Source organism: Gracilinanus agilis, chromosome 1, assembly GCF_016433145.1.
Source record: "Gracilinanus agilis isolate LMUSP501 chromosome 1, AgileGrace, whole genome shotgun sequence".
NCBI classification, from domain to species: domain Eukaryota; kingdom Metazoa; phylum Chordata; class Mammalia; order Didelphimorphia; family Didelphidae; genus Gracilinanus; species Gracilinanus agilis.
In genome coordinates this window covers 169628582-169653497 of record NC_058130.1, presented here as the reverse complement: position 1 = coordinate 169653497, position 24916 = coordinate 169628582, and the positions used below count along the sequence as shown (strand labels likewise).

General features: G+C 37.6%; 1 protein-coding gene across 1 annotated transcript in view; it reads left to right on the top strand.

Annotated features, from left to right (window-relative positions):
• Nucleotides 1-24916, top strand: part of CDIP1 (cell death inducing p53 target 1) — a 54410-nt gene that overhangs the window by 25164 nt on the left and 4330 nt on the right. The window contains exons 2-4 of the mRNA XM_044658972.1: nucleotides 17092-17186; nucleotides 21896-21990; nucleotides 22254-22400. Of these exons, the coding sequence (XP_044514907.1) occupies nucleotides 21906-21990; nucleotides 22254-22400 (232 nt within the window). The 5' untranslated portion in view covers nucleotides 17092-17186; nucleotides 21896-21905. The remainder of the gene's footprint in view (nucleotides 1-17091; nucleotides 17187-21895; nucleotides 21991-22253; nucleotides 22401-24916) is intronic.

Sequence of the window (24916 nt, the reverse complement as noted above, 5' to 3'; positions counted from 1 at the left end):
TTCCATAAGTCCCTCAGAATTGTCCTGGGTAATTGCATTGCTGCTAGTACAGAAATCCATTACATTCCATTTTACCACAGTTTATTGGTCTCTGTGTACAATGTTCTTCTGGCTCTGCTCCTTTCACTCTGCATCAATTCCTGGAGGTCTTTCCAGTTCACATGGAATTCCTCCAGTTTATTATTCCTTTGAGCACAATAGTATTCCATCACCAGCATATACCACAATTTGTTCAGCCATTCCCCAACTGAAGGGCATACCCTCATTTTCCAGTTTTTTGCCACCACAAAAAGCACAGCTATAAATATTTTTGTGCAAGTCTGTTTATCTATGATCTCTTTGGGGCTAAAAACCCAACAGTGGTATAGCTGGATCAAAGGGCAGGCATTCTCTTATAGCTCTTTGAGCATAGTTCCAAATTGCCAGCCAGAATGGTTGGATCAGTTCACAACTCCACCAGCATGCATTAATGTTCCAATTTGGCCACATCCCCTCCAACATTCATTACTTTCCCCTTCTCTCATTTTAGCCAATCTGCTAGGTGTGAGGTGATACCTCAGAGTTGTTTTGATTTGCATTTCTCTAATTATTAGAGATTTAGAACACTTTCTCATGTGCTTATTGATAGTTTTGATTTCTTTATCTGAAATCTATTTATCTGAATCTATTCATTTCTCTTGCCCATTTATCAATTGGGGAATGGCTTGATTTTTTATACACTTGATTTAACTCCTTTTATATTTGAGTAATTAGACCCCTGTCAGAGTTTTTTGTTATAAAGATTTTTTCCCAATTTGTTATTTCCCTTCTGATCTTGGCTACATTGTTTTGGTTTGTACAAAAGCTTTTTAGTTTTATATAATCAAAATAATTTATTTTACATTTTGTAATTTTCTCTAACACTTGCTTGGTTTTAAAATCTTTCCTTTCCCAGAGATCTGACAAGTATACTATTCTGTGTTCACTTAACTTATTTATAGTTTCCCTCTTTATATTCAAGTCATTCACCCATTCTGAATTTATCTTGGTGTAGGGTGTGAGATGTTGATCTAAACTTAATCTCTCCCATATTGTTTTCCAATTTTCCCAGCAGTTTTTGTCAAATAGTGAATTTTTGTCCCAAAAGTTGGGCTCTTTGGGTTTATCATACACTGTCTTGCTGATGTCACTTACCCCAAGTCTATTCCACTGATCTTCCCTTCTCTCTCTTAGCCAGTACCACACTGTTTTGATGACTGCTGCTTTATAGTATAGTTTAATATCTGGTATTGCTAGGCCACCTTCCTTCACATTTTTTTTCATTATTTCCCTTGATATTCTTGATCTTTTGTTATTCCAAATGAACTTTGTTATAGTTTTTCCTAATTCAGTGAAAAAGTTTTTTGGTAGTTTGATAGGTATGGCACTAAATAGGTAAATTAATTTGGGTAGAATGGTCATTTTTATTATGTTAGCTCATCCTACCCATGAACAATCAATGTTTTTCCAATTGTTTAGATCTAGTTTTAATTGTTTGGAAAGTGTTTTGTATTGTTTTCGTATAATTCCTGTGTTTGTTTTGGTAGATAGATTCCTAAGTATTTTATGTTATCTAGGGCGATTTTAAATGGTGTTTCTCTTTCTACCTCTTGCTGCTGTGATGTGTTGGAAATATATAGAAATGCTGATGATTTATGTGCATTTATTTTGTATCCTGCAACTTTGCTAAAGTTGTTGATTATTTCTACAAGCTTCTTAGTTGTTTCTTTAGGATTTTTTAAGTAGACCATCATATCATCTGCAAAGAGTGATAGCTTAGTCTCCTCCTTGCCTATTTTGATACCTTCAATTTCTTTTTCTTCTCTAATTGCTACTTGCTAGTGTTTCTAGTACAATGTTGAATAATAGAGGTGATAGTGGGCATCCTTATTTCACTCCTGATCTTATTGGGAAGGCTTCTAATTTATCCCCATTGCATATGATGCTTGTTGATGGTTTTAGATATATACTGTTTATTATTTTTAGGAAAGGTCCTTCTATTCCTATACTTTCCAGGGTTTTCAATAGGAATGGGTGCTGTATTTTGTCAAAGGCTTTTTCAGCATCTATTGAGATAATGATGTGATTTTTGTTTGTTAGATTGTTGATATGGTCAATTATGTGGATGGTTTTCCTAGTGTTGAACCATCCTTGCATTCCTGGTATAAATCCCACCTGATCATGGTGGATGATCCTCTTGATCTCTTGCTGGAGTCTCTTTGCTAGTATTCTATTTAAAATTTTTGCATCTATGTTCATTAGGGAGATTGGTCTGTAGTTTTCTTTCTCTGTTTTTGATCTCCCTGGCTTTGGAATCAGTACCATATTTGTGTAATAAAAGGAATTTGGTAGGACTCCTTCTTTGCTTATTATATCAAATAATTTGTAGAGTATTGGGATTAGTTGCTCTTTGAATGTCTGATAGAATTCACTTGTGAATCCATCAGGCCTTGGCGATTTTTTCTTAGGGAGTTCTTTGATGGCTTGTTCAATTTCTCTTTCTGATATGGGATTATTTAGGTATTCTATTTCTTCTGTTGTTAATCTAGGCAATTTATATTTTTGTAAATATTCGTCCATATCTCCTAGATTGCTATATTTATTGCCATATAATTGGGCAAAATAATTTCTAATGATTGCCTTAATTTCCCCTTCATTGGAGGTGAGGTCTTCCTTTTCATCTTTGATACTGTCAATTTTGTTTTCTTCTTTCCTTTTTTTATTAGATTGACCAGTACTTTGTCTATTTTATCTATTTTTTCAAAATACCAGCTTCTAGTCTTATTTATTAATTCAATAGTTCTTTTACTTTCGATTTTATTAATTTCTCCCTTGGTTTTTAGTATTTCTAATTTAGTTTTCATCTGGGGATTTTTAATTTGCTCGCTTTCTAATTTTTTAAGTTGCATGCCCAATTCATTAATCTCTGCCCTCCCTAATTTGTTAATATACGCACTCAAGGATATAAATTTCCCCTTGAGTACTGCCTTGGCTGCATCCCACAGAGTTTGGTAGGATGTCTCATCATTGTCATTCTCTTCAATGAAATTGTTGATTGTTTCTATGATTTCTTCTTTGACTAGCTGGTTTTGGAGAATCATATTATTTAATTTCCAATTAGTTTTTGATTTGCCTATCCAGGTGCCCTTACTAATTATTATTTTTATTGCATTATGATCTGAGAAGTTTACATTTATTATTTCTGCTCTTTTGCATTTGTTTGCAATGTTTCTATGCCCTATTACATGGTCAATCTTTGTGAATGTACCATGTGCAGCTGAGAAGAAGGTGTATTCTTTTTTGTCCTTATTTATTTTTCTCCACATATCAATTAAATCTTAATTTTTCTAGGACTTCATTCACCTCTCTTACCTCTTTCTTATTTATTTTTTGGTTTGATTTATCTAGATCTGAAAGAGAAATATTTAGATCTCCCACTAGTATGGTTTTACTATCTATTTCCTTCTTGAGCTCTTCCAGTTTCTCTTTTACGAATTTGGATGCTATGCCACTTGATGTATACATATTGAGCACTGTTATTTCCTCATTATCTATACTGCCTTTTATCAGGATGTAATTACCTTCCCTGTCTTTTTAATCATATCTATTTTTACTTTGTCTTTGTCAGAAATCATAATAGCCACTCCTGCCTTTTTTTCTCATTTGAAGCCCAAAAGATTTTGCTCAAGCCCTTTACCTTAAACTTGTGTATGTCCACCCGCCTCATATGTGTTTCTTGTAGGCAACTTATGGTAGGATTTTGGTTTCTAATCCACTCTGCTATTTGCTTCTGTTTTATGGGCGAGTTCATCCCATTCACATTCAGAGTTATAATTATCAGTTGTGTATTCACCGACATTTTCGTATCCTCTCCTAATTCTACCCCTTCTTCTTACACTATTTCCTTTTAAACCAGTGGTTTGCTTTAAGCCAGCAACCTTTGTCCCCTTCCTTGATTTACTTCCCTTTCTACCCCCATGTATGAGATTCTAATACACAAACTGGGAATTTTTTTAGTAGTGAGGAACTAAGTGGGAGTGGCCATACTCAGTACTTGTAGACTAAGAGAATAAAGAGGGAGAAACAGAGGGATGGGAACATATGCATAATGAAAGGGACAGCAGTCTATTACCATTCTAGATAAAACACTTGCCTCCCTTCTGTTTCTTTGTCTGAATTAATCTTTCCTTTGGAAAAGAAACTTTGATCTACAAACCAGACTTTATCTCTGCCTGAATTCACTTACCCTCTGATTAAATTATAAATTCTGAATTATGCTGAAAAGTGACATGGTGGTGGAGTGAAAAGAACTTTAGATTTAGAGTAGAAGAGGCTAGAAGTTTGAATTCTACCTCCGACATTTACTACCTGTGTGATTACAGGCAAATCACTTACTCTCTCTGAGCCCATTTTCCTTATCCATAAAATGGGGGTGGTGATGATAATAATAATGATAATCATGGTATTTACTTCACAGGATCATTATGAGTAACAAATGGGATTCTCTACATCAAACACTTTGCAAACCTTAGAATCCTATGGAAGTATCAGTTATGTTAATAATAATATCCAAACAAATGATATTTTTACTGCAATGTGGATTAAGCTGGGCAGAAGTGCTTTTTTTTAAAATTCTTACCTTCTATTGCTGAGTATTTATTTCAAAGCAGAAGAGCAATAAAGGCTAGGCAAATGAGGTTAAGTGACTTGCCTAGGGTCACACAGCTAGGAAAGTGTCTGAGGTCAGATTTGAACCTAGGACCTCCCAACTCCAGGCCTGACTATCTATCTACTAATCCACCTGGCTGCCCCCATCAGTCACTTTCTAAACCCTGTCTTGGGTTATCATGCATCTCCAACTTCTATTTTTGGGGTCTCTTTAAGGAACTACTTGCCCAGTTAGCTTTTGTTTTGCCTCTTTATGGCTCCAGGCTTCATAGTACTCTAGCAGTTTTTCCTTTGATGTTGGATTCCCTCCCTCCGGAAACATGATCCAGGGAGCAGAATCTGGATGAAGGCCTCTTGGAGTAGTGGGTCTGTAGAGGCTTTTTGTTTAGAAAGCTCTAAGTGATGGGAAAGGAAGAAAGCCTCATTTCAGTCAACTCGACAAAAAAGAAAGAGTGTTGTTCCCTGGCAAATGCCTGAGAACCTGCTTCCTGGGGAATAAATGAACCCTGAGGCTGACAAATGGGATTGTAATGCCATAGCTACTAAGCAGAAAGAGAGCTCTCTCTACCAGTGTAAACACTCAATAAGTAAGCTTGTGAATCCAGCTTATTATTCCCTGAGAAATTTGGAGCTAATGCTTTCCAGCAGCATCTTCTTTGACAATTCCTATGTCCTGGAATGACTTTAGCATGAAATGAATTGTACAGGAGTGGTGATAGATAACCTGTCCTTAATGCATTTAAGGTAGACCACTTAACATAATTTTTTTTAAAGAGAGAGAGAGAGACGAGGGAGGACAAAGAAGCACCCTTTAGCCAGGTTTGTTAGTTAATTCTTGATTTCAGAAAGTAACTTAATAGACTTTGTCTCAAAGCAAGTAGCCATGAACTGTACTGTACTATAAAGCTAATCAGTCATCAGAGTTGAGGTCCTTTGATTTTGAGTGTTTTCATTCTTGAGTTTTATCTACTAGGAAACCTTTGGGTTAATTTCATAATAAATCTATAGTTTTTATTTATGTAGAACAAGAGTGTCCCTAACCTTTTGGTGAGTGGTTATTACTAGTAATTTTCCAAAATCCTCAAAATTTTCTAAAAGAATAAGGTTTTAACAGTGAAATTCCTGAGCAGGTCAGTAGGCATCTGCATACATACCCTTCTCTAATGTGAATCCACAAAACTCTTGTTGGGGGGTGGGGGGGTTGTGGCAGTACTAACCAGTTTGGAGATATTACTGGTAAGGTCAACTGTTAGAACCTTTTTGATTGGGAAATCCTGGTCCAGCAGCTTTCTTTCTATGTATCTCCAGATATTTGGTAAATATTTATTTTCTTATAATCATCCACTCCATATACTCCATATACTCCAAATGGGATATATATATATACACACAGTTCCATCCTTCTGGTAGACAAAGTAAGGGTTTTCATTTCCATCTACCTTTTCTGTGTTTCCCCAGGCACTCTGATCCCGTACTGCCTTACCAAAGTACATCCTCTCTGGGTAATGTCCATTTCCCAAATTATCCCTTCAAAACTTCCATTGCTGCTTTAATGTCTTAATTTTAGTTGTTAGAAAGTATTTGATACATGAATTCACACTAAGGTATGAGTGATCCTTAAATTTCCCTTCTGATCTCTTCCCAGTATTATTTGCATTTTAAAAGAGCTTATTTAACTCAAGAAAGAAATCTCTGTGGTGGGATTTTAGGTATTGTGAGGTGGGGTGGGCAGCAGCCCTTCCTTATAATTTAGAGAATTACTTCCTCTCATGATAGGCTGGCCCTGGGCTCTGTCAACTTGTTGTATAGGTGGAAAGAGGAAGAAAAGATGGGGATTTGCCTCTGCTGACTCTCAGACCATGGAGGGATTTGGGAGTATATTGAGATATGTTGAAAGTTAAAGTTGATATCTTTGTTAGCAAGAGTGGCTGAAAAGATGACATTATCAGTAACCCTTGCTTCTGAGTGCCTTTCTGATAGCTGCTTTAGTGGTGGAAAGGGGTCTTTTCAGTGAGTCCGTGTATGTGTCTGGCGTCTCCCCATGTATGAGAGAGACAGTTTTTATTATATGATCTTTGAGGACAGTGACCTCACCTTGCTGACTGGGTTTAATTTATTATTTAGAGTATATTCTGCCCTAAGCTGCCCCCACCACTACCACATGACCCAGCATTCTTGTATTCCTGTCCATTGTATGTTTTCTGATTCCCTGTATTTGTTGAAAGATGGAGAATTATTGTACAGTCTAATTGAAGGGAAATAGAATAACTTCTAAGAGGGGCAGATAAGAAAAAGGGCAGTAGTAGTCCCCACTGCCTGGGATTTTGTGGCCTGGCCAGCAATGATAGTGCTGAGATGGGGTGATGGTCCCCCAGGAGTGGATGGAGAGTCATCAGATCCTTTATTTTATTTGTGTTTGTGACCAGGTTACCCTGAGTAGAACTTGGATTTTGGGGTTCCTTCACTTGAATAGTGTGAAATGTATAGAGATCACATTTTTAATATAGATTACTTTAATTAATTTTTATTAGTTTGTATAAAATGTTTTGTGACTATAGTTCTTTAGCTATAATTTGTAGAACTTCTTTTAAATTATAGACTTTTGGTTAGTCAAGGGATTGCTAACTTACTTTATAGATAACTAGCTACAGCTAGCCCTTCAGTCAAGGCATCCTTGGTGATGAGTTCATTATACTGACATTCTTTTACACCTCAGCCTTGCTTCTGCCTCCTTCATCTTCCCACCCAATAGCTCTTGGATAGTCTTGATGTTTTTGATTTTTCACACAGAGCCAGCACAGTGGGGTTGCACTGTGGTGAAAATGGCTTCAAGACAAGGAGCCTGGCTTCTTTCCAGGACTGCCACACTGGAGATCTTCCTGTTATTTGATAAAGTGTGAGTTATCTTAGGTTGCATCAAGTTTGATTCATTTTAGACTTGGATTGATATGAAAGCAGCAGAAATAAATAGGTGTTAGCAAGAAGCCAGAGGACATTTCCTGTGGCTTCAGTAGTGCGGTCAGTGTTGTGCACAACATGATCTTCTCAATTTCTTTTGTATTAATGGAATGAATAAAACAATACTTGATAGCAAATAATTTGTAACCAGTACATAGATTCATAAAATTTTAGTACTTAAAACAATGTCAGATATCTGCACAAATGAAGGGAAGCAGGGGTACCAATAACTCCAGGTAGCAGTCAATTTGAGTATTTTAGAATATAGTTTTAAAATATGACTTGCTGAAGCAGATTTAAATTCCTAATTGTTCATCTCATGTATTTCTTTATTTCTTTATTTTTTTTAAACCCTTAACTTCTGTGTATTGTCTCCTAGGTGGAAGAGTGGTAAGGGTGGGCAATGGGGGTCAAGTGACTTGCCCAGGGTCACCCAGCTGTGAAGTATCTGAGGCCGGATTTGAACCTAGGACCTCCTGTCTCTAGGCCTGACTCTCAATCCACTGAGCTACCCAGCTGCCCAGCATCTCATGTATTTAAAACACTATATTCATTGTGGTTATATGGTTTTGACTTAGGTGTGGTGTTTTGCTTGATAGTGCTCATTGATCACAAAATGTGACCTGAGCCAAGGCTATGAAAAACTTTCCTTTCTTGGAAAACTCCTAAATGCATACTCTGGATTTGGAGACATTGGAGAGATCAATAGATCATTTTCATATATAATATCTGTACATTTAATAGAACCACAGAATTTTGGTAAAGTTATTATTTCTTTTCTTTTTTTTTAAACCCGTGTATTGGCTCCAAGGCAGAAGAGTGGTGAGCTACCCAGATGCCCCTAAAGTTATTATTTCTACTAGCTTTTTGGTTGATTTTCTCAGATATTCTGTAGGTATACAATCATGTCATCTGCAAAGAACGACAGTTTAGTTTCCTCATTGCCTACTTCTATCCTTTCAATTTCTTTTTCTTCTCTAATTTTCTAATTCTCTAACAAATTCTAATTCTTCTCTAATCTACTGCTAGCAAAAACACAGAATTTTGGATGGGGTCTGCAAACAGGGTTAAGCAACTTGCCCAGGGTCACACTGCTAGGAAGTGTCTAGTATGTGCCTGAGGCTATATTTGAACTTGGTATTCCTAACTCCAAGCCTTGAACTCTATTCACTGTGCTACCTAGCTGCCTGAACCACAGAATTTTAAAAAGAGTTGGAAGGCATTTAAGAGGTAATCTAATCTATCCTTAACTGAATAGGAACCCCTCTAAAATATTCCTGACCAGTAATCTTGCATTTACTTGAAAACCTTTTGAGGCAACCCTTTCAACTTTGAGATGTCTTAAATTTATTTAGGAAGTTTTTCTTTTATAATAAACTGAACCTTGTTTCTCTGCAAATTCCATTCATTGTTTCTAGTTCTGCCTAGTCGGGTGAAGCAGGGAGAAATCTAATCTCTTTTCCATCTCAGAGCCTTTTAAGTACTTGAAAACCATTATCATGTTTCCTTCTAGTTTTTTCTTTCTCCAAAATAAACATCCTTAGCTCCTTTAACCAGTCTTGTTACACCATGATCTCCTGCCTCCTCATACTTTGGTTGCCTTCCTAGATGCATCTAAGCTTTTCAGTATTCTTCCTAATGAACATAATAACTAAATCCAAATGTGATCCTTCAAGAGAAGAGTACAAATAAATGATGTTCCTTGTTCTGGATGCTGTACAACTTAGTGTAAATTAAGATTCCATTACCTTTTTTTGTTGTTGTTGCCTTGTTATACTGTTGAGTTACTTTAAGCTAGCAGTCCTATAAAGTTCCTAGATCTTTTTTTTTTTTTTTTAAATAAATCCTTATCTTCTGCCTGCCAATACACAGCATTGACTCCAAGGCAGAAGAGTGGTAAGGGCTAGGCAATGGGGGTTAAGTGACTTGCCCAGAGTCACACACTTTGGTACATCATACTAGCCTGTTGAGACTTGCTTTGGATCATAAAACTAGCTATCTCACACTCTTTGTTTCATCTGGAAAGTTGTATGTTCATTCAAGTTTGATTTTTAAAAATGTACATTATCAGGCCAAGAGCAGATTTCTGGAGCTTTCTATTATAAACTTTCCCTCCACATTGACATCCATGCCTTAATGATGACTATTGTATTCAATGATTAAAACTGGTTCTGAATCCACCTGGTGGTACTATCATTTAGCTCACATTTTTTATAAGCTTTAAATTTAAAGTCTTTGTGAAATGTTTGCTGAAATTTGAGGGGTGTAATAAAATGTATGTAACATTTTTCTTTTCTCTCAGTATGATAATCCTATTTAAAAAAAGGAAAAGGTTTTTCTCGCTTTTGTGATCACTATTTCCATCTCTAAATGCTCACAAACTATCCCTTTTTATGATCCATTCTAAAATGTTACCAGTATTCAGTCAAGGTTATTATGCCACATTTTGAAGACACAAATCTCACTTCTTTTTTGAAAATTAGCTTTTCTCTTTCTTCTTTCCTTCTTTCCGTCTATTAAGATTAAAATGGATATAGATGGATATAGATAGAAGTATTAATATTTTAATTAAAGACATGTTGGTAAATTTAAGAAGAGACCACGTGCCTGCTAAGATCTAATTCAAATCTCCCACCATTACCTCCTGCCCACCTGGCTGCCTCATATTAAAGAGAACATCCCAATCCAGTTCTCACTATTTAAGCTACGCTTTACATTGGCTCACGTCAACATGTAAGACAGGAAACCCATTGTATCATGGGAAATGTAGTTTCAAAGTCCTCTAAAAGTCCCAGGAAGTTTATGTCATATCTAAAGATTTAAGGCTCAAATGAACCCCAAATTTCCAATATCACATTTCCTCCTTCCTTCCTTCCTTCCCCTTTCTCCCATCTCCTCTTCCTCCCCTTTTCCACCTCCTCTTCCTACCCTTAACTTCTGTCTTAGTATCAGTTCTAAGAAAGGAGTGGCAAGTGCTAAGCAATCAAGGTGACTTGCCCAGGGTCACACAGCTAGAAAGTGTCTGAAGCCAGATTTGAACCTGTGTCCTCCCAGCTCCTGGCCTGGTGCTTTATCCACTGTTTTACCCAGTTGCCCCTACACATTTCCATCCCTATTCCTATGGCACCTTTTTTTCCTTTTTCTCCCATTGTCTGTGAATTTTCAAGGCTGAGAAATAATGGTAGTTCAGCAATCAAATATATCAGTCCTTTCAGTACCTAAGGTATAATTTGGCCTGAACTGGAAACTTAAGTTCATTGAGGATAACTAGATGTTCTCTTACTGTTCTCTTTCTCTTTTGGGGGGGAGGTGGGGGTGGGGTGGTGTTGACTATTTTTGTTCTGTCTTTGCTGATATAAAGATGAATATCTCTTTGGTAGGGAAATATAAGAGTTTAATGAGTATCTTATCTCCTGATATTATCCAGCCCACTTGAGTAGCAGCCCTATCCCTTCTTCCAAAAGGGCTCTTATTAGTTTGTTTTTTTAATTTACCACAAACCTTAACTTATTTTGAGGTAAAATAATAATGATGACAATGATAATAAATGACTTTAAAAAATTTTGTTCAAGGGATTAGGAACTAGGGGATAGGAAGGCTCTCAGTGGATTGAGAGCCAGGCCTAGAGATGGGAAATGTTCATATCTGGCCTCAGACACTTCCCAGCTGTGTGACCCTGGGCAAGTCATCTAACCCCCATTGCCTAGGCCTTACTGCTTTCTGCCTTGGAAGCAATACATAATATTGATTCTAAGGTGGAAAGTAAAGATTTAAAATAAAAACAACTTAGTAATTATCAGCAAAAACATTCAAAAAAAGTAAAATAAACATTTAAAAAAAAAGATGTGTTATCAAACAAAGCAATAATAACATACTGTTTGCCATGAAAGATTTATATGAAGTATTGTAACATGAACAAAAGCAGAGCCAGAAAAAGAATATATATATACAGTGACTACAAAATACTATTTGATCTCGCAGTGTTGGACACTGATTACCATTCCCTTCTTTTGGACACTTTCTCCTCTAGGCTTTTGTGAAGTTGTCCTGTTATGTTTCTCTTTTTATCTGTCTTGCTCCATCTTTTTTTGGGTCATCATCTGTATCTTTCCCCATTGTGGATGAATATATCCTAAAGCTCTCCTGCTCCTCCTTCTCTCTACAAATTCTCATCAGACTTTCAGCTTCTCTTTCTGCAGATGGTGCCTAAATCTCCATTTGCAGCCCTCATTCTCTTGTTGAATCTCCAACCCCATATCTCTGTTAGAATAATTTTGAAACTGTATCTGTTTGTTGGTAAGAAGGGCCAACTGGCCAAACTTTGTGACAAAGTTGTTATAGGCTGGGTAGAATAGGGAGGCCTGAATAACAGTAAGTCCATCTTGAGGGATAGGGACTGACACAACTGTGGAGGCAGTCGGTAAAAATAAAACTTCTATTTATTAAGGTTTATAAGGATTTAAAAGGTTTAAAGGAAAGGTAAAAGCTTAGCAGGAAAGATTCCTAAATACTAATGGAATATTACCTCAAACCACACCCAGCTCAAGGCATCTCAGGAGAACTACTTCCTTCTGGTAAAAACCAGACCTGCTCTCTCTCCTTATCACTACCTTATACCTAAATTTCTAACTAAGCCGATTTCTAATGATTATTATTTTTATATATTATAAAGTTACTACCTCCTTGTAGTTGTTCAGTTCAATTCTCCAAATTCCAGTCAGTCAGGGTTTTTGGGCCTAGTAACTTCTGGCCTGGAAGGCCGAGCCAAGCCTGTTCTACTCTGTAACCACAGAGGAACAAAAACCAGATTTTCTTCTAACTGTTGATCTTCCTTTCACAGCTCTTCCCAAAACGTCCAACTTTTTCTTCTTTCCAAAACTGTCACTCTGGTTCAAAAAATTCCCAAGAGCCAAAATTTAGCCTCCTCTCTGGACAGGGAGCACCAGCAGAGAGAGAGACCTTTGGGCTTAACAGAATTTCCAACGTCTCAGGTCTCACAGAATTCCTAAGGAAGACCTTAGCTCAAGGTTCTACCCAAGGCAGGCTGACAGAGGATTCACACTCCTGTCACTAACTTACCAAACCCCAATATCTGTTTTACCTCCTAATACCTCCAAATACCTGTGGAATGTATCCATTTGGATGTCTCAGAGGCATCTTAACATTTCTAAAACTGAACTAATCTTGCGCCTCTAAATATATACTTCTGCCTAAATTTCCTTTTTATGACAAGGGCCCCATGATTCTTCCATTAACTGTAGGGTCCTCCTCAACTTTTCCTGTCCACTGCCAATTCTGTCAATCAATCCCCTTCTCTCCATTCATACCACGAGCAGCCTAGTAGAGGCCTACAGCTTCTCTCATTTGGCATATGACAATAGCATCTTAATGAATATCCCAGGATCTGTTCTCTTTTCCTTCTAATCCATTTTATATACAGCTACCAAAATGGCATTCCTAAAGCACAAGCTGGACAATGTCACTTCCCTATTCAAGAAGCCTCAGTGACTCTCTATTACTTTAAGGACAAAATGAAATCTCCTCTGTTGGCATTTAAAGCTTGCATAGCCCAGATCCAACCTATCTTTTCAGGCAGATTACATATAACTCCTCATGTGTTACATGTGTCGTCCAAATTCTATTCCATCTCCCACCTCTGTGCTTTTGTACAGGCCTTTCCCATGCCAGCAGTTCACTCTTTTCTTATTCACACTTATTGGAATACTTAGTTCCCTTCAAGGCCCAGTTCAAGTACTACTTTCTAAAAGGGCCTTTTTTTCTCATTTCCCCCTTGTTAGTATCCTGTTCGGGCCCCCTCTCCCTTTACTTTGTGTTTACATGTTATACACTTTTCCCTCCCCCCAAAGAAGATGCAATCCTAGAGGACAGGAACTGTCTTTTTTTTTTTTTATCTTCCTGGCTTCCTTACCTGACACAGTGTCTGGCACATTGTATTCTAAATAAAGGCAATTCTAAGAGGCAACAAAACTCGGCCAAAATAACAGACATTGTTGCTTCCTCACTATCAAGTTTATATAGCATACATCCTTCCTTTCTTTTGAGTCATTAAGCTTCAAAAACAGAAAGTGTTCTAATACTCATGCTAAGAAGTAATTTTTGCTTACTGCTTTCAAGGAATATTTTTTTGTAGGGGACAGACACAATTTGACTGATATCTGTCTGTTATAGCAAAATACCATGTATGAGTAAACTTTTTTAAAAATCTATTTCTTTTTCTGGTTTCTTCTGACCCCCCCTTTTTTTGTTTTTCATATTTCATTTCTGGCATGCTACTCTTACATATACAACTTCTGTTATACGATCTTGTTGCCATCATATATTGTAGCTTTCAAAAAATTTAGTCGATATGCATCTCGTGTTTCTAGCTTGTCTCTAGATCAGTGATGGACAAACTTTTTAAAGAGGGAGCCAAAAGAAAGGAAATGCTTATCTGTCAGTCTGTTTCTAAGGCAATTCTTTCAAAGTATTGTATCCTACTCACTGTATTAGTCAGATTAGGAATAATGTCGAAGCCAGATAGAACATTTCAAGACCCCCCCCAATCTGGCCCTTGGGCCGTAGTTTGCCCATCACTGCTCTAGACTATTCCTTCTTTTATCTTAATTGGAACTGTATGTGTCCTCAAAATTTCAGTTTTGAAAACTTTGCTTTTGGGCTGACTTTTTTAAAAACTTATTTTCCCAATTATGTATAATAACACTTTTCAACATAAGTTTTCTGAAATTATAAAATCCAAATTGTCTCCTCTCTTTCAGATATGATAAGCAATTTGATCTAGGTTATACATGTATTATATAAAACATACTTCCATATTGGTCATTGTAAGAGAATACTCATGTAAAACCAAAACCCCTGAATAAAAACATAAACCAGTATGAAAAATCACATGCTTTGATCTGCATTCAGACTCTAAAAGTTCTTTCTCTGGAGGTGGATAGCATTTTTGATCATAAGTCCTTTGAGATTGTCCTGGATCCTTGTATTGCCAAAAGTAGGCAAATCTTTCATAGTCGATCATCTGTAAAATATTGTGGTTACTGTGTACAGTGTTCTGGTTCTGCTTATTTCTCTTTGCATTAGTTCCTGCAGATTTTGCCAGCCTTTTCTGAAATCATCCTGCTCATTGTTTATTATACCACAATAGTATTACATCGCTTAAAGTACAGTTTGTTCAATCATTCCCCAGGTATGATGGACATCCCTTCAATTTCCAATTCTTTGCCACCACAAAAAAAGCTACTATAAATATTTTTGTACAAGTAGATCCTTTCCTCTTTTTTATCATCTCTTTGGGATACAGAAGTGGTATTATAGGATTAAAGGGTATGCACAGTTTTGGGGCTGATTTTTATTTTTTTTTGGAAAAATTTTAAGCTCCATCTTTCTGAACTTCCAGAAATCTGTTCCCCTGAATTCTTGAGTGTTAGACCATGCTTCACTTTTCCTTTTTCTCAAACATGAATTTTTAAATGGACTGATTGAAACATTTCTCATTATTTCTACTTGTTTCAATAATTTCATCCTTACAAGTCAGAATTAGGCATATGATGATTGGACAAATCAAGAATTATGACAAAGGGAGAACCACTACAAATAAACTTTTTAAATTATTTTAAGTAATTATTGAAATTGTCTATCACTACTTTGCCATCACCTAAATATATTATAATGGTAATGTTTGGGATTGATTTCCTTTATTTCCTTCTGTCTAGGTACTGTATAGTATATACCCATGACTATCACTTCTGTTTCCCTCCATTGATGCTCACCTAAATATTTTCTATCATGATTCTTCCCTTTCTAGTCTAGAAATTTTCTTACATCAGTGTATCATTTTAATATACAGTGCTACTCTACCACCTCTTATCTCTTCTATTCTTGGCCAATTCAGTACACTTTCTTAGAGCAATATTCTCATCGTGAGCCCCACTACCTTATATCTCATCAATGTCACTCAAATTGAATTTGTCTCCATGCATTAAGATTCTAGTGTATTACTTTTCATTTGTATATAGGTACCTGAGGCATTGGGCTTTATTTATTTATTTATCTATTTTTAAAATAAAGATAACCTCCAGTAAAATCCTGCTTCAGTACCTCATGGTATTAAGATGACTGGTTTCTCAAACATTATGCAAGCAAATCAGAGGATCGTATTAAATTGGAAAAGGCTTCAAGTGTGGGCCCAGAAATAGACTGGTATAGAATGTTGGAGAGGCTTATTCCTAGGTTAATAGTAGAATGATTATTTATTTTTTGACTACAAAAATTCTTGAAAACTATTCATTAAGTTAAGGAAGGGTTGCTATCTGTTTTGGAGACTCCAGGGTTTCTTACATAATTGCATTAAAATGCAGTTTCACATTTGCAAGATAGAGGGGATACAGCTAGATTAACAGTTCATTTGAAAAAAAACAAACAAACCTGGGAGTTTTAGCAAATTGCAAGTTCAGTATGAGTTAGTCGTATATGTGGCAACCAGAAAAGGTAATCTGATGTTAGATGCTAAGATAATAGCTGTATCCAGAACAAGAGTAGCCAGTCTCACTGTATTCTGCCCTCTTCAGGCCACTTAGAGAGTGTTGTTTTTGAGAACCACATTTCAGAAGGACACTGAGTCCCATAGCTTCCAGATGAATGACCAGGAGGATGCCTCACTGCCACTCACTGATAACAGTGTTTTGGAAGATGTAAGTTGTTAACATTCATTTAGACCTCAAGCTCATAGGTAAATAAGCATTTTAATTAAATTAGTAAAATATTATAAAAATCAAGAAGCATGAGACATATGTATCATAGGATGTGACATCCTAATTAAATTCCAGCTTCAATCTCCCTCCCTCCCCTTTTAAGTTGAGATCTTTTTCTTCATTCTTCAGTTTTCAAGAACAGCAGGAGAGCCATCCTAGAGATGCAGTATCTTCTCTGTCTCTGGCTTTTCCCTCTTCTAGCTCAGTGGAAGTTGGACTCAGGCAATTTAACTTGAAATAGGCTGCCCAGGGCCTGGGGAGGGCTGCAGAGGCTTTTGGTGATTGCCTTATTCGTAGCTGTGTGGCTGAATAAGTTTAGCGAAGGAAGAGGCCACTGAGGGCTGCAGTAGCTAGAGGTTTTATAAAGGTCAGGTAATTCCAACTATGCTTTAAGGATGGGTAGGATTTGATTAGGCAGAGAAAGGGGGAGAAAAAGGTAAACAAAAGTATAGAGAATGGGGTTAGGGAAAGAATTCCTCTTTCCTTCCCAATCCTTTTCCTGATTCCTCAGATTCCTGCTACTTGTGAAAGGCGTAAAGGAATAAAGACAAAGTAAGGATGTGGCTGCAAATTGGAATTGGGCTCCTTCAGCATCATAAGGCATCTAGTGGACCTTTTGCTTTGGGTGAGTTTTTCCCTTGCACTGACAACTGTGCTTTTCCTTTCTGTCCTGCAGCTTCAGAAGCCTTTTTTCCTGAGGTGCTGATTTTGAGGAAGTTTAATCCTGTTCTGAGATTCCCCCAGAAACAAAAAAGACTGTCTTTGAATAAGGTAAAAATCTCTCTTTTTTTTTTAAAAAAATTCACTAAGGAGGATAGACAACTCTTTTACTTTTTAAAATAGCTATTTCAATAGGGCCATAGATTTAGCACTGGAAAGGACCCAGAAATTATCTGGAAAAAATCCAGAGAAGTTCAACCTTCTTATTTTACAGATGACAAACTGAGGCTCAAAGGTTAAATAACTTGTCCAAGGTCCAAGTAATCCAGGTCTTCAAATCCAGTGCTCTTTCTATTACACAAACCTTTACAGACATAAAAGGCAGGTCCTTTTAGAATATCTTGGGTCAAATATAAAATGTTCTCTGTACAGGTATTTTTCACAGACCTTAATACAAAGTTTGTTTTACAAAAGAGCCCTAGTGAGTACAAACTAGTGAATAACTAACTAGTAAAAGGAGCTATCGGTGATGAACAGCAATAGAATCCTGGTCTGTTAATTCCTAGTCCGGACGTCCAACACTATGATCTGTAATTAACCTCCTACTTAATGTACATCCAGAACCTTCTTTCTAAAAAAAGGAGAGATGATCTAAGTCTATGACCTAGACATGGAAGAGGCCTTAGAAGCTGTCTGATTCAGTTTCTTTATTTTATAAAGGAAGCTGAGACCCAGTGATTTTCCCCCCATGGTTTTATAAGTAGTAAGCATCAGAAAAAGGATTTGAACCCAAGTCTTCTGTCTCCAACACTAGGGCTCTTTCTACTATACCAGAAAAATATCAGAGGACAAAAGCTATTTCATTATTTTATTATTTTTTTTGTAAACCCTTATCTTCTGTCTTGGAGCCAAGAGTGGTAAAGGCTAGGCAATGGGGGTTAAGGGACTTGCCCAGGGTCACACAGCTGGGAAGTGTCTGAGGCCAGATTTGAACCTAGGACCTCCCATCTCTAGGCCTGGCTCTCAAAACACTGAGCTACCCAAATGCCCCCTATTTTATTATTTTAAGTAAAGAAATTATTATTCTTTCTTGGGGTGTAGTGGATCTCACCTAATCTTAACCTTTACCTAACCCTACCTAAAGGTAACATCCTCTGTCATGCCTCTTTTTTCATAACCAAATTCCTAGAAAAATCTGGCTGTGTGTTTTGTCTTCATTTTCTTACCTCCCCACTGACCTTATTCCTTTGCAGTCTCACTCCTATCATCTCTAAAGTGAAACAACTTATCAGTAGTGATCTCTTTAATTGCAAAATATAGTAACCTTTTCTTAATCTTCTTCCTTCTTGATTCCTGTAGAGCATCTGACTCGGTTGACTACCTTCTAGATAATACTCTTCCTTGATTTTCACGGTTATCATATCTGGCTGCTTCTCAGTCTCATCATCTGTCTTCCACCTTTTTATGGACTCTTTGCAAAAGTTGGTTGGACTTGGGAATTTTTCTCCCTTATTAATTTTAACCCCCCCACTCCAAATATAAATTCAAACTCTGCCCTTTTCAGGTCTCAGCAATCCATAGCAGAAGGTGTTACCTTCAAATAGTATGTCTTCCTCACTTGTAAAATTTAGGAGTTGGGCTGGATGATCTTGAAAGCTCTCTCCACATCTCTTGATTCTATGTGGGTATTGAGTAGAAGTTTTAGGTTGGGGGGGGGGGGGGCTCAGGTTTATAGTGAAACCAGCTCTAAATGAATTGATAGTAGAGACGTGGATGAAGTATCTATAGGCACATCCTGGAATCTATGATTTCTCTATTAAAAGGCAAACTCTTAAGGGACGGACTTCTGACAATGCTGAATATTCTAGTTTCATGGAGGGTTTTGTTTTCCAGTGCACTAACTAGATCAGCTTGTTTTTGTCATTTTTGTGTTCAAAGGAAAATTGCTGCTTGAGCTAGCTGGTGGAAGGTAGCTCAGCCAAGCTTTGGATCAGACTCAGAGCATGATTGAGGTTGTGGCCTGCTGCCTTGCTAGGAAAGGTAAAGATTGTCTTGGAAAACCTCTTGGTTTGAGCCTGATGAATATTTTTTTTAATCCTTACCTTCTGTTTTAGAATACTAAGTATTGATTCTAAAGCAGAAGAGTGGTAAGGGCTAGGCAGTTGGGGTTAAATGACTTGCCTTAGGTCATATAACTAGGAAGTGTCTGAGGCCAGATTTGAATCTAGGATTAGCTCTATCCACTGAGCTACCTAGCTGCCCTACCAAATGAGCTTTTATATTTTTTAATTTTATTTAAAAATTTTTATTCCAAATATTCCAAAACTAAGTAAAACAAGTATTTCCATACACAAAGAAAAAGATTGTATATAAATGAAATCACAAATCTCTTTTATGTTTAACTTTTCTTCATTGCTAATATAAATCCCATCTATAAGTGTTTCAGCTGAAAAAAATAACAGGGATAATTAAATATCAGTAGGTTGATGGTATAATGCTTAAAAGGGTTAGATGATTTCTAGGTTCTTGATAGTCCTTGGGCCAGTAATTTAAAATCCTATAGATCTGGGAAAGGATTCAGGGAGAGACTGACAAGGTAACATTAACAGGGTTTATTATTTAATTGGGACAGGGAAGGGAAGGGAATGGGATGAAACTAGGGTAGAACTCAATTTCCTCCCACCAAGGTCCAACAGGTATCTACACTGATCTCTACCTAAATTTACCCAGCTAACTAAATTAGGTCCTAATCAGAATCTCTCCTTTGGTAATATGAAGAGTAAGGGAAAGCTAGAAGGTAAACAAGTCCACTGGGTTTGTAGGGAGATCTCATGGCTGTTGTCCTTTAGAGTCTGTCAAGAATCTAGTAGGGTCTCAGCAACATAAATCCAAAAGAAGGGGAGTAAGGCTCTTGACTACACAGTCCACCCGTGTGTTTCACCAAAACTCAACCTCTTCCTGGTGGATGATCCACTCAGACAGGGTATCCAGAGAAAGAACCAGTACTTCCAGAGTGAAAGTTAAGTCCAGACACTATACGACACCAGCCAGTCACTGACCCCAGAGTTCTGGAATTTTCTCTTTCTCTCTGCCTGTTACTTCCATTTTCCCTGATTTCACTATAACACAGCCCTCCTCACACTTCTCAAATCACAGAAGGTGTCATTTGGGAGACTGTCATGTTCATACAAATTAAGACTTTCATGTTTTCACCTTTCAGTTCACTCTCTGGAGGTGATATTCACAATTTATTTTTCCAGTATTAATTCTGTAGCTGTGTATAATATTTCTTGGTTCTACTCATTTTACTGTTCATTTTCCTATATAGTTCTTTCCAAGTTTTTTTTTTAATTAACCTGCTCATCACTTCTTATGATGCAGTACTATTCCATCACAATCATGTACCTCAAGTTGTTTAGCTATTCCCCAATTGATACACATCCTTTCAATTTCTAATTCTTTGTCACCACAAAGAGCTGCTAATCAATCAAAGCCAGAACTAGGTATATGAAAATAATGCTTTAAATCACTACTGTTTAGAGAAATATAAACCAGAACAATTCTGAGATACTATCTCACACCTATCAGATTGGTGTTATATTGAAACTCTGGGAGCAGAGAGTCTCACTGTTGATTGACAGGTGAAGGCCGTTGGACATCAGAATGTTCCCAGAAGCCATGAGGACAGGGGAGAAAGCTGTTGGCCAGGGGGGTATAAATGCCCTGGCAGCCCTGGCTTTTGGTTGCTTTCATTTCCCTTGGACCTGAGATCTGTGGACCCTGGTCTATTGGGATTTGTGACTTGCTTGGTTCAACCTTGCAAGAACTCCTGTCTTGTACCTGATTAACATTGCCAACCTGTACCCAGACCATCAATCTTCTTATTCTACTGTCCCCTAGATATTTAGGAATTCAAACATCTTTAGTTATCTAGGTATCCCAGGGCCCGGGAAGGATCCAGGAAGTGGGCAGGAGAAGAAGAAGAGGGTGGATAGGGGTGGTATCTGAAGGCTGTAAAAGGCATAACAACATCTGGCAAGAAGAAGATGAAGCTGAAAGACATCAAACAGCAGCTTGCTTGCTCTGGTTTGGCTGTGGCCAGGCTGAACCAGAGGCTAAACAAGCCAGAATCACTCACTTGCCTACAGCTCTGAGGGATTATTATTATCAACATTAGTTTAGGGTTTCCCAATTCCTCTTCCCATTTCCTAATATTCCTTCTTTGCTAGAAATATAGATAAAGCTATTTAAGTACCTTCCTGGAGTGGTTGTGTCATCACTTTTCTGGGAAGGTAGCAATGCAGACAGATAGACGTGTCCAAAGCTAATAGAGCCCAATAACCATCATTAATCAACCCCAGGTGGGATCTGAAGGGATACCATCTACTGACCTGAAGGATCCTGCCTGGGCACTGTTATAAAGGAGGGAGGTGGTACAACATCTAGCTAGGTGGCAATACTCAGACAATCTTGCTCTAGCCACATATCTGATCTATCACTGCTGTCACCCAGTTAGCATTGGTAGTATCCAGTTTGCCCCTTCTCTATCTCTATAAAGTCTATTTATTTTATAACATTGGCTATAATGACAAAAAGGCAAAATGACATGTTGGGGAGAAGATGAGGAAAAATGGGGATACTAACACACTGTTGGTGGAGCTGTGAAACTGATGCAACCATTCTGGAGAGCAATTCAGAATTATATCCAGAGAATTATAAAACTGTCTACCCTCAAGGAGATCAAGGAAAAAGGAGAAAAACCCCATTTTTTTCCAATCCTGAAAACTCCCCAATGTAATCATTTTGAATTTCTCCACAAGGTCAGCAAAGATGTCCAATGACCCTCCCCCTCCCTATCCTGGGGACCCCTCAGCTCCCCTTTTGGAGGAGAAGACTGGAGGCCCACCTGGCACAGGTAGGTCTTCTAATGATGTTTGTTATGGAAAAACCACTGGCTTACAAAGGGGCTTCCTGGGGTTCAAAATCTAGACCTTTGAGAGAGCCTTTTTTTGAGGAATTGAAGGAAAGGGGCCAAAGGAATAATTTAAGACTGAAATCTCAAGGGTTCCCCCACCTAGGGAACTGTCAGCTTTCACTGTTCCTCAGAGGCAAGTTTTAACTCTGGCAAATGCAGACCTGAGACAGGCTGACAGGACATCCTCTTCTCTTTTTCTCCAGGCAGAGCATCACCAGCGATGGTTCAACCCCCTGGCATACCCCTGCCTCCACCAGACATCGGGCCTCCTCCATATGAGCCACCACTTCACCCTCAACCAAACTTTGTTCCTCCCCACTTGAATGCAGATGGTACTTACATGCCCCCAGGTAAGCTGAGGGAGTTAGTTTTTGGAGAGAATGTCCTGAATCCTTCATCGATTTAATTCATTTCCCCCTTACCCTCTCAGTAGAGTATCTTGCCTGATGGTGAAAATGAGATTGTCCTAGCTTTGATACATTCTAAATTCAGTCTCATTTCAGAGTACCTTCTCTCCAAATACCATGAGAAAGATGAGACAAGCAACACTTGTTTTCCTCAAGCATAGCATAGTTGTTTTGGGGGGGCGGCGGGAGAGCAGCAAGGCAAATGCTAGAGACAATATAACAGTACAACGTGTAGTGTAAGATAAATGGCAATGGATGGTAAATTTAGATAAATTTAGAGAGTAAGTACTAAAGGCATTCTGTCTTCTTAGGGAGATGAATGCATTAATTTTATTTTTTTTAATTCAGTTTTTTCTCTCTCTTTTCCCCTTCCCCACCCAATGAGAATGAGAAATACAAAGTCCATTAAAATATGTATAGTCATGCAAACCAAATTTTTGCATTAGCCATGTCCAAAACAAACAAAAAAATAGGCAAGAAAAAGGGAAGAAAATATACTTCAGTCTACATTCTTGAGTCCATTAGCCCTCTACTTAGAACCACATAGGAGGAGTCCTTTAGAATTATGGTTGGTTTGGGGTCAATATTCTTTCAACATTGACATATTATTGTAGTTAATATTCAAATTCTTATGGTTCTAGTCACTTCACCTTGCATCAGATTATACAAATCTTCCCAGATTTTTCTGAAACCACCTTCTTCATCATGTCTTATAGCATAATATTCCACACTTTTACAGTCATTCCCCAGTTGATGAGCATTTCCATTTTCCAGGTAGTTCCAGCTTTGGGGGATATGCTCAAGAGTTGGTGACTTGGTTTAAGATCCACCAAAGGAGAATGAGGAGGACATGAATTTTTTCATAGCTGAATTTAAATAGTACTATACAGTTGTTCCTAAAATGTAAATTCCAATCAGCACAACATTCAGGGTATTGTATTGGATCCCACTATCTCCAGTAAGAAACTAAACAGTGATTCTATTGCCTTTGGTCATTTGTTTTCTAATATGTTCTGCCAGATGATGAATGTTTTCAGATTTCTCAGAGCTGAGGTACAGTATTCTTTTGATAAGGGTATATAATCTCCTTTGGCTAGCTACATTGAAATCTAAGGTTCTAAGAGCCATTAAGCTGGAGAACTGGTCATTCTCATTGTTGTTCTCTTGTTCGGAGTCTATCCCCATGGTACACCATAGCAGGAGGTAAGCCAAGAGTAAGCATGGGTCCCACAAACGCAATAAATATCTTTCTGAATATTACAGTAAAACTACACTCAGGTCCAAGGAATTAGTGTACATTATTCACAGCAGTTGTTCATTTATACATTAAAGTAGCATTGCAGATGCTCTAGGCCCAACTCTTAGAACCACTCCACTGTTAGCCTGGCACAGCAGCCCTGAAATGTCAACAGAAAATTGGGTTCTAAAATTCAGTTACCCAGTTCTTTAAAATAGTATTCAGGCTGGAAGGAATGTTTTGACTTTATGGTAATGTTGGGCCTGGATAGATACTTATCACTTTAAGTTATAATTGAAGAGGCCCAGGGATTCCATCTGAATTTAGTGGATAAAGCCAAAAAAGAATGAGAAGTAATGAAAACTACAGGGTATATGAGATATATGCATAGGCATATAAGATAGCAACTAGTTAAGGGGCATGAGGCTTCCCAAGGAATTCTTGCTCGGAGGATGACTTTGGATTAGACTTATAAGAAACTTATTTCTATAGACATAAGTGGACATAAATTCATGCAAAGAACAAAAGTCCATGCCCTAATTTCTGATTTATCTTCTGAACCAGGGCCTTTTGTTCATATTTTATATTTTGGGTAGGGAAGACATGAAAAATAACAAGAATAAAGCAGTTTGGGAAAAGCTGTAGTAGTTCTTAGGAAGGAGAACGTCTAAGGAAAATCTTGTAGAAGGTAATGCTTTAACTTTGGCTTGAAGAGAGACTTCTCTGCAGTGTAGGTTAGGTGGAAGTGCATTTCAGGTCTAAGTTACTTTATCAAGTACTGTTCTATTTAACCAAATTGGCTGGTGTACAGTGTGCTGTGGAGTACAGTATACTGGGGGGGGGGGGGGGGGGGGTTGAGTCCAAGTGGCAAAGCAGTTTAAATGCCATAGTTATTTGTATTGACTCCTAGAGACATAGGAAGCAATGAGAGTTTGAGCAGGGGAATAGCATTTTCAGACTTGCATTTTAGGAGAATTGTTTTGGTAACTTGCTGGAAGGTAGATTGGAAAGAGGAGAAATTAAGACCAACTGGGAAGTTAATGCAGTATCAGCTCAGGCAAGAAGTAATAAGGGCTTGAACTGGGCTGGTGACCCTGTAAGTCAAGAAAGGGATAGATGCAAGAGGTATTTTGGAATTATAAATTTTAAAAAGATTAGGCAAATGATTCAACATGTAAATTGAGTGAGAAGTCAGAATTTTTACCCAATGTGTGTGAACCTG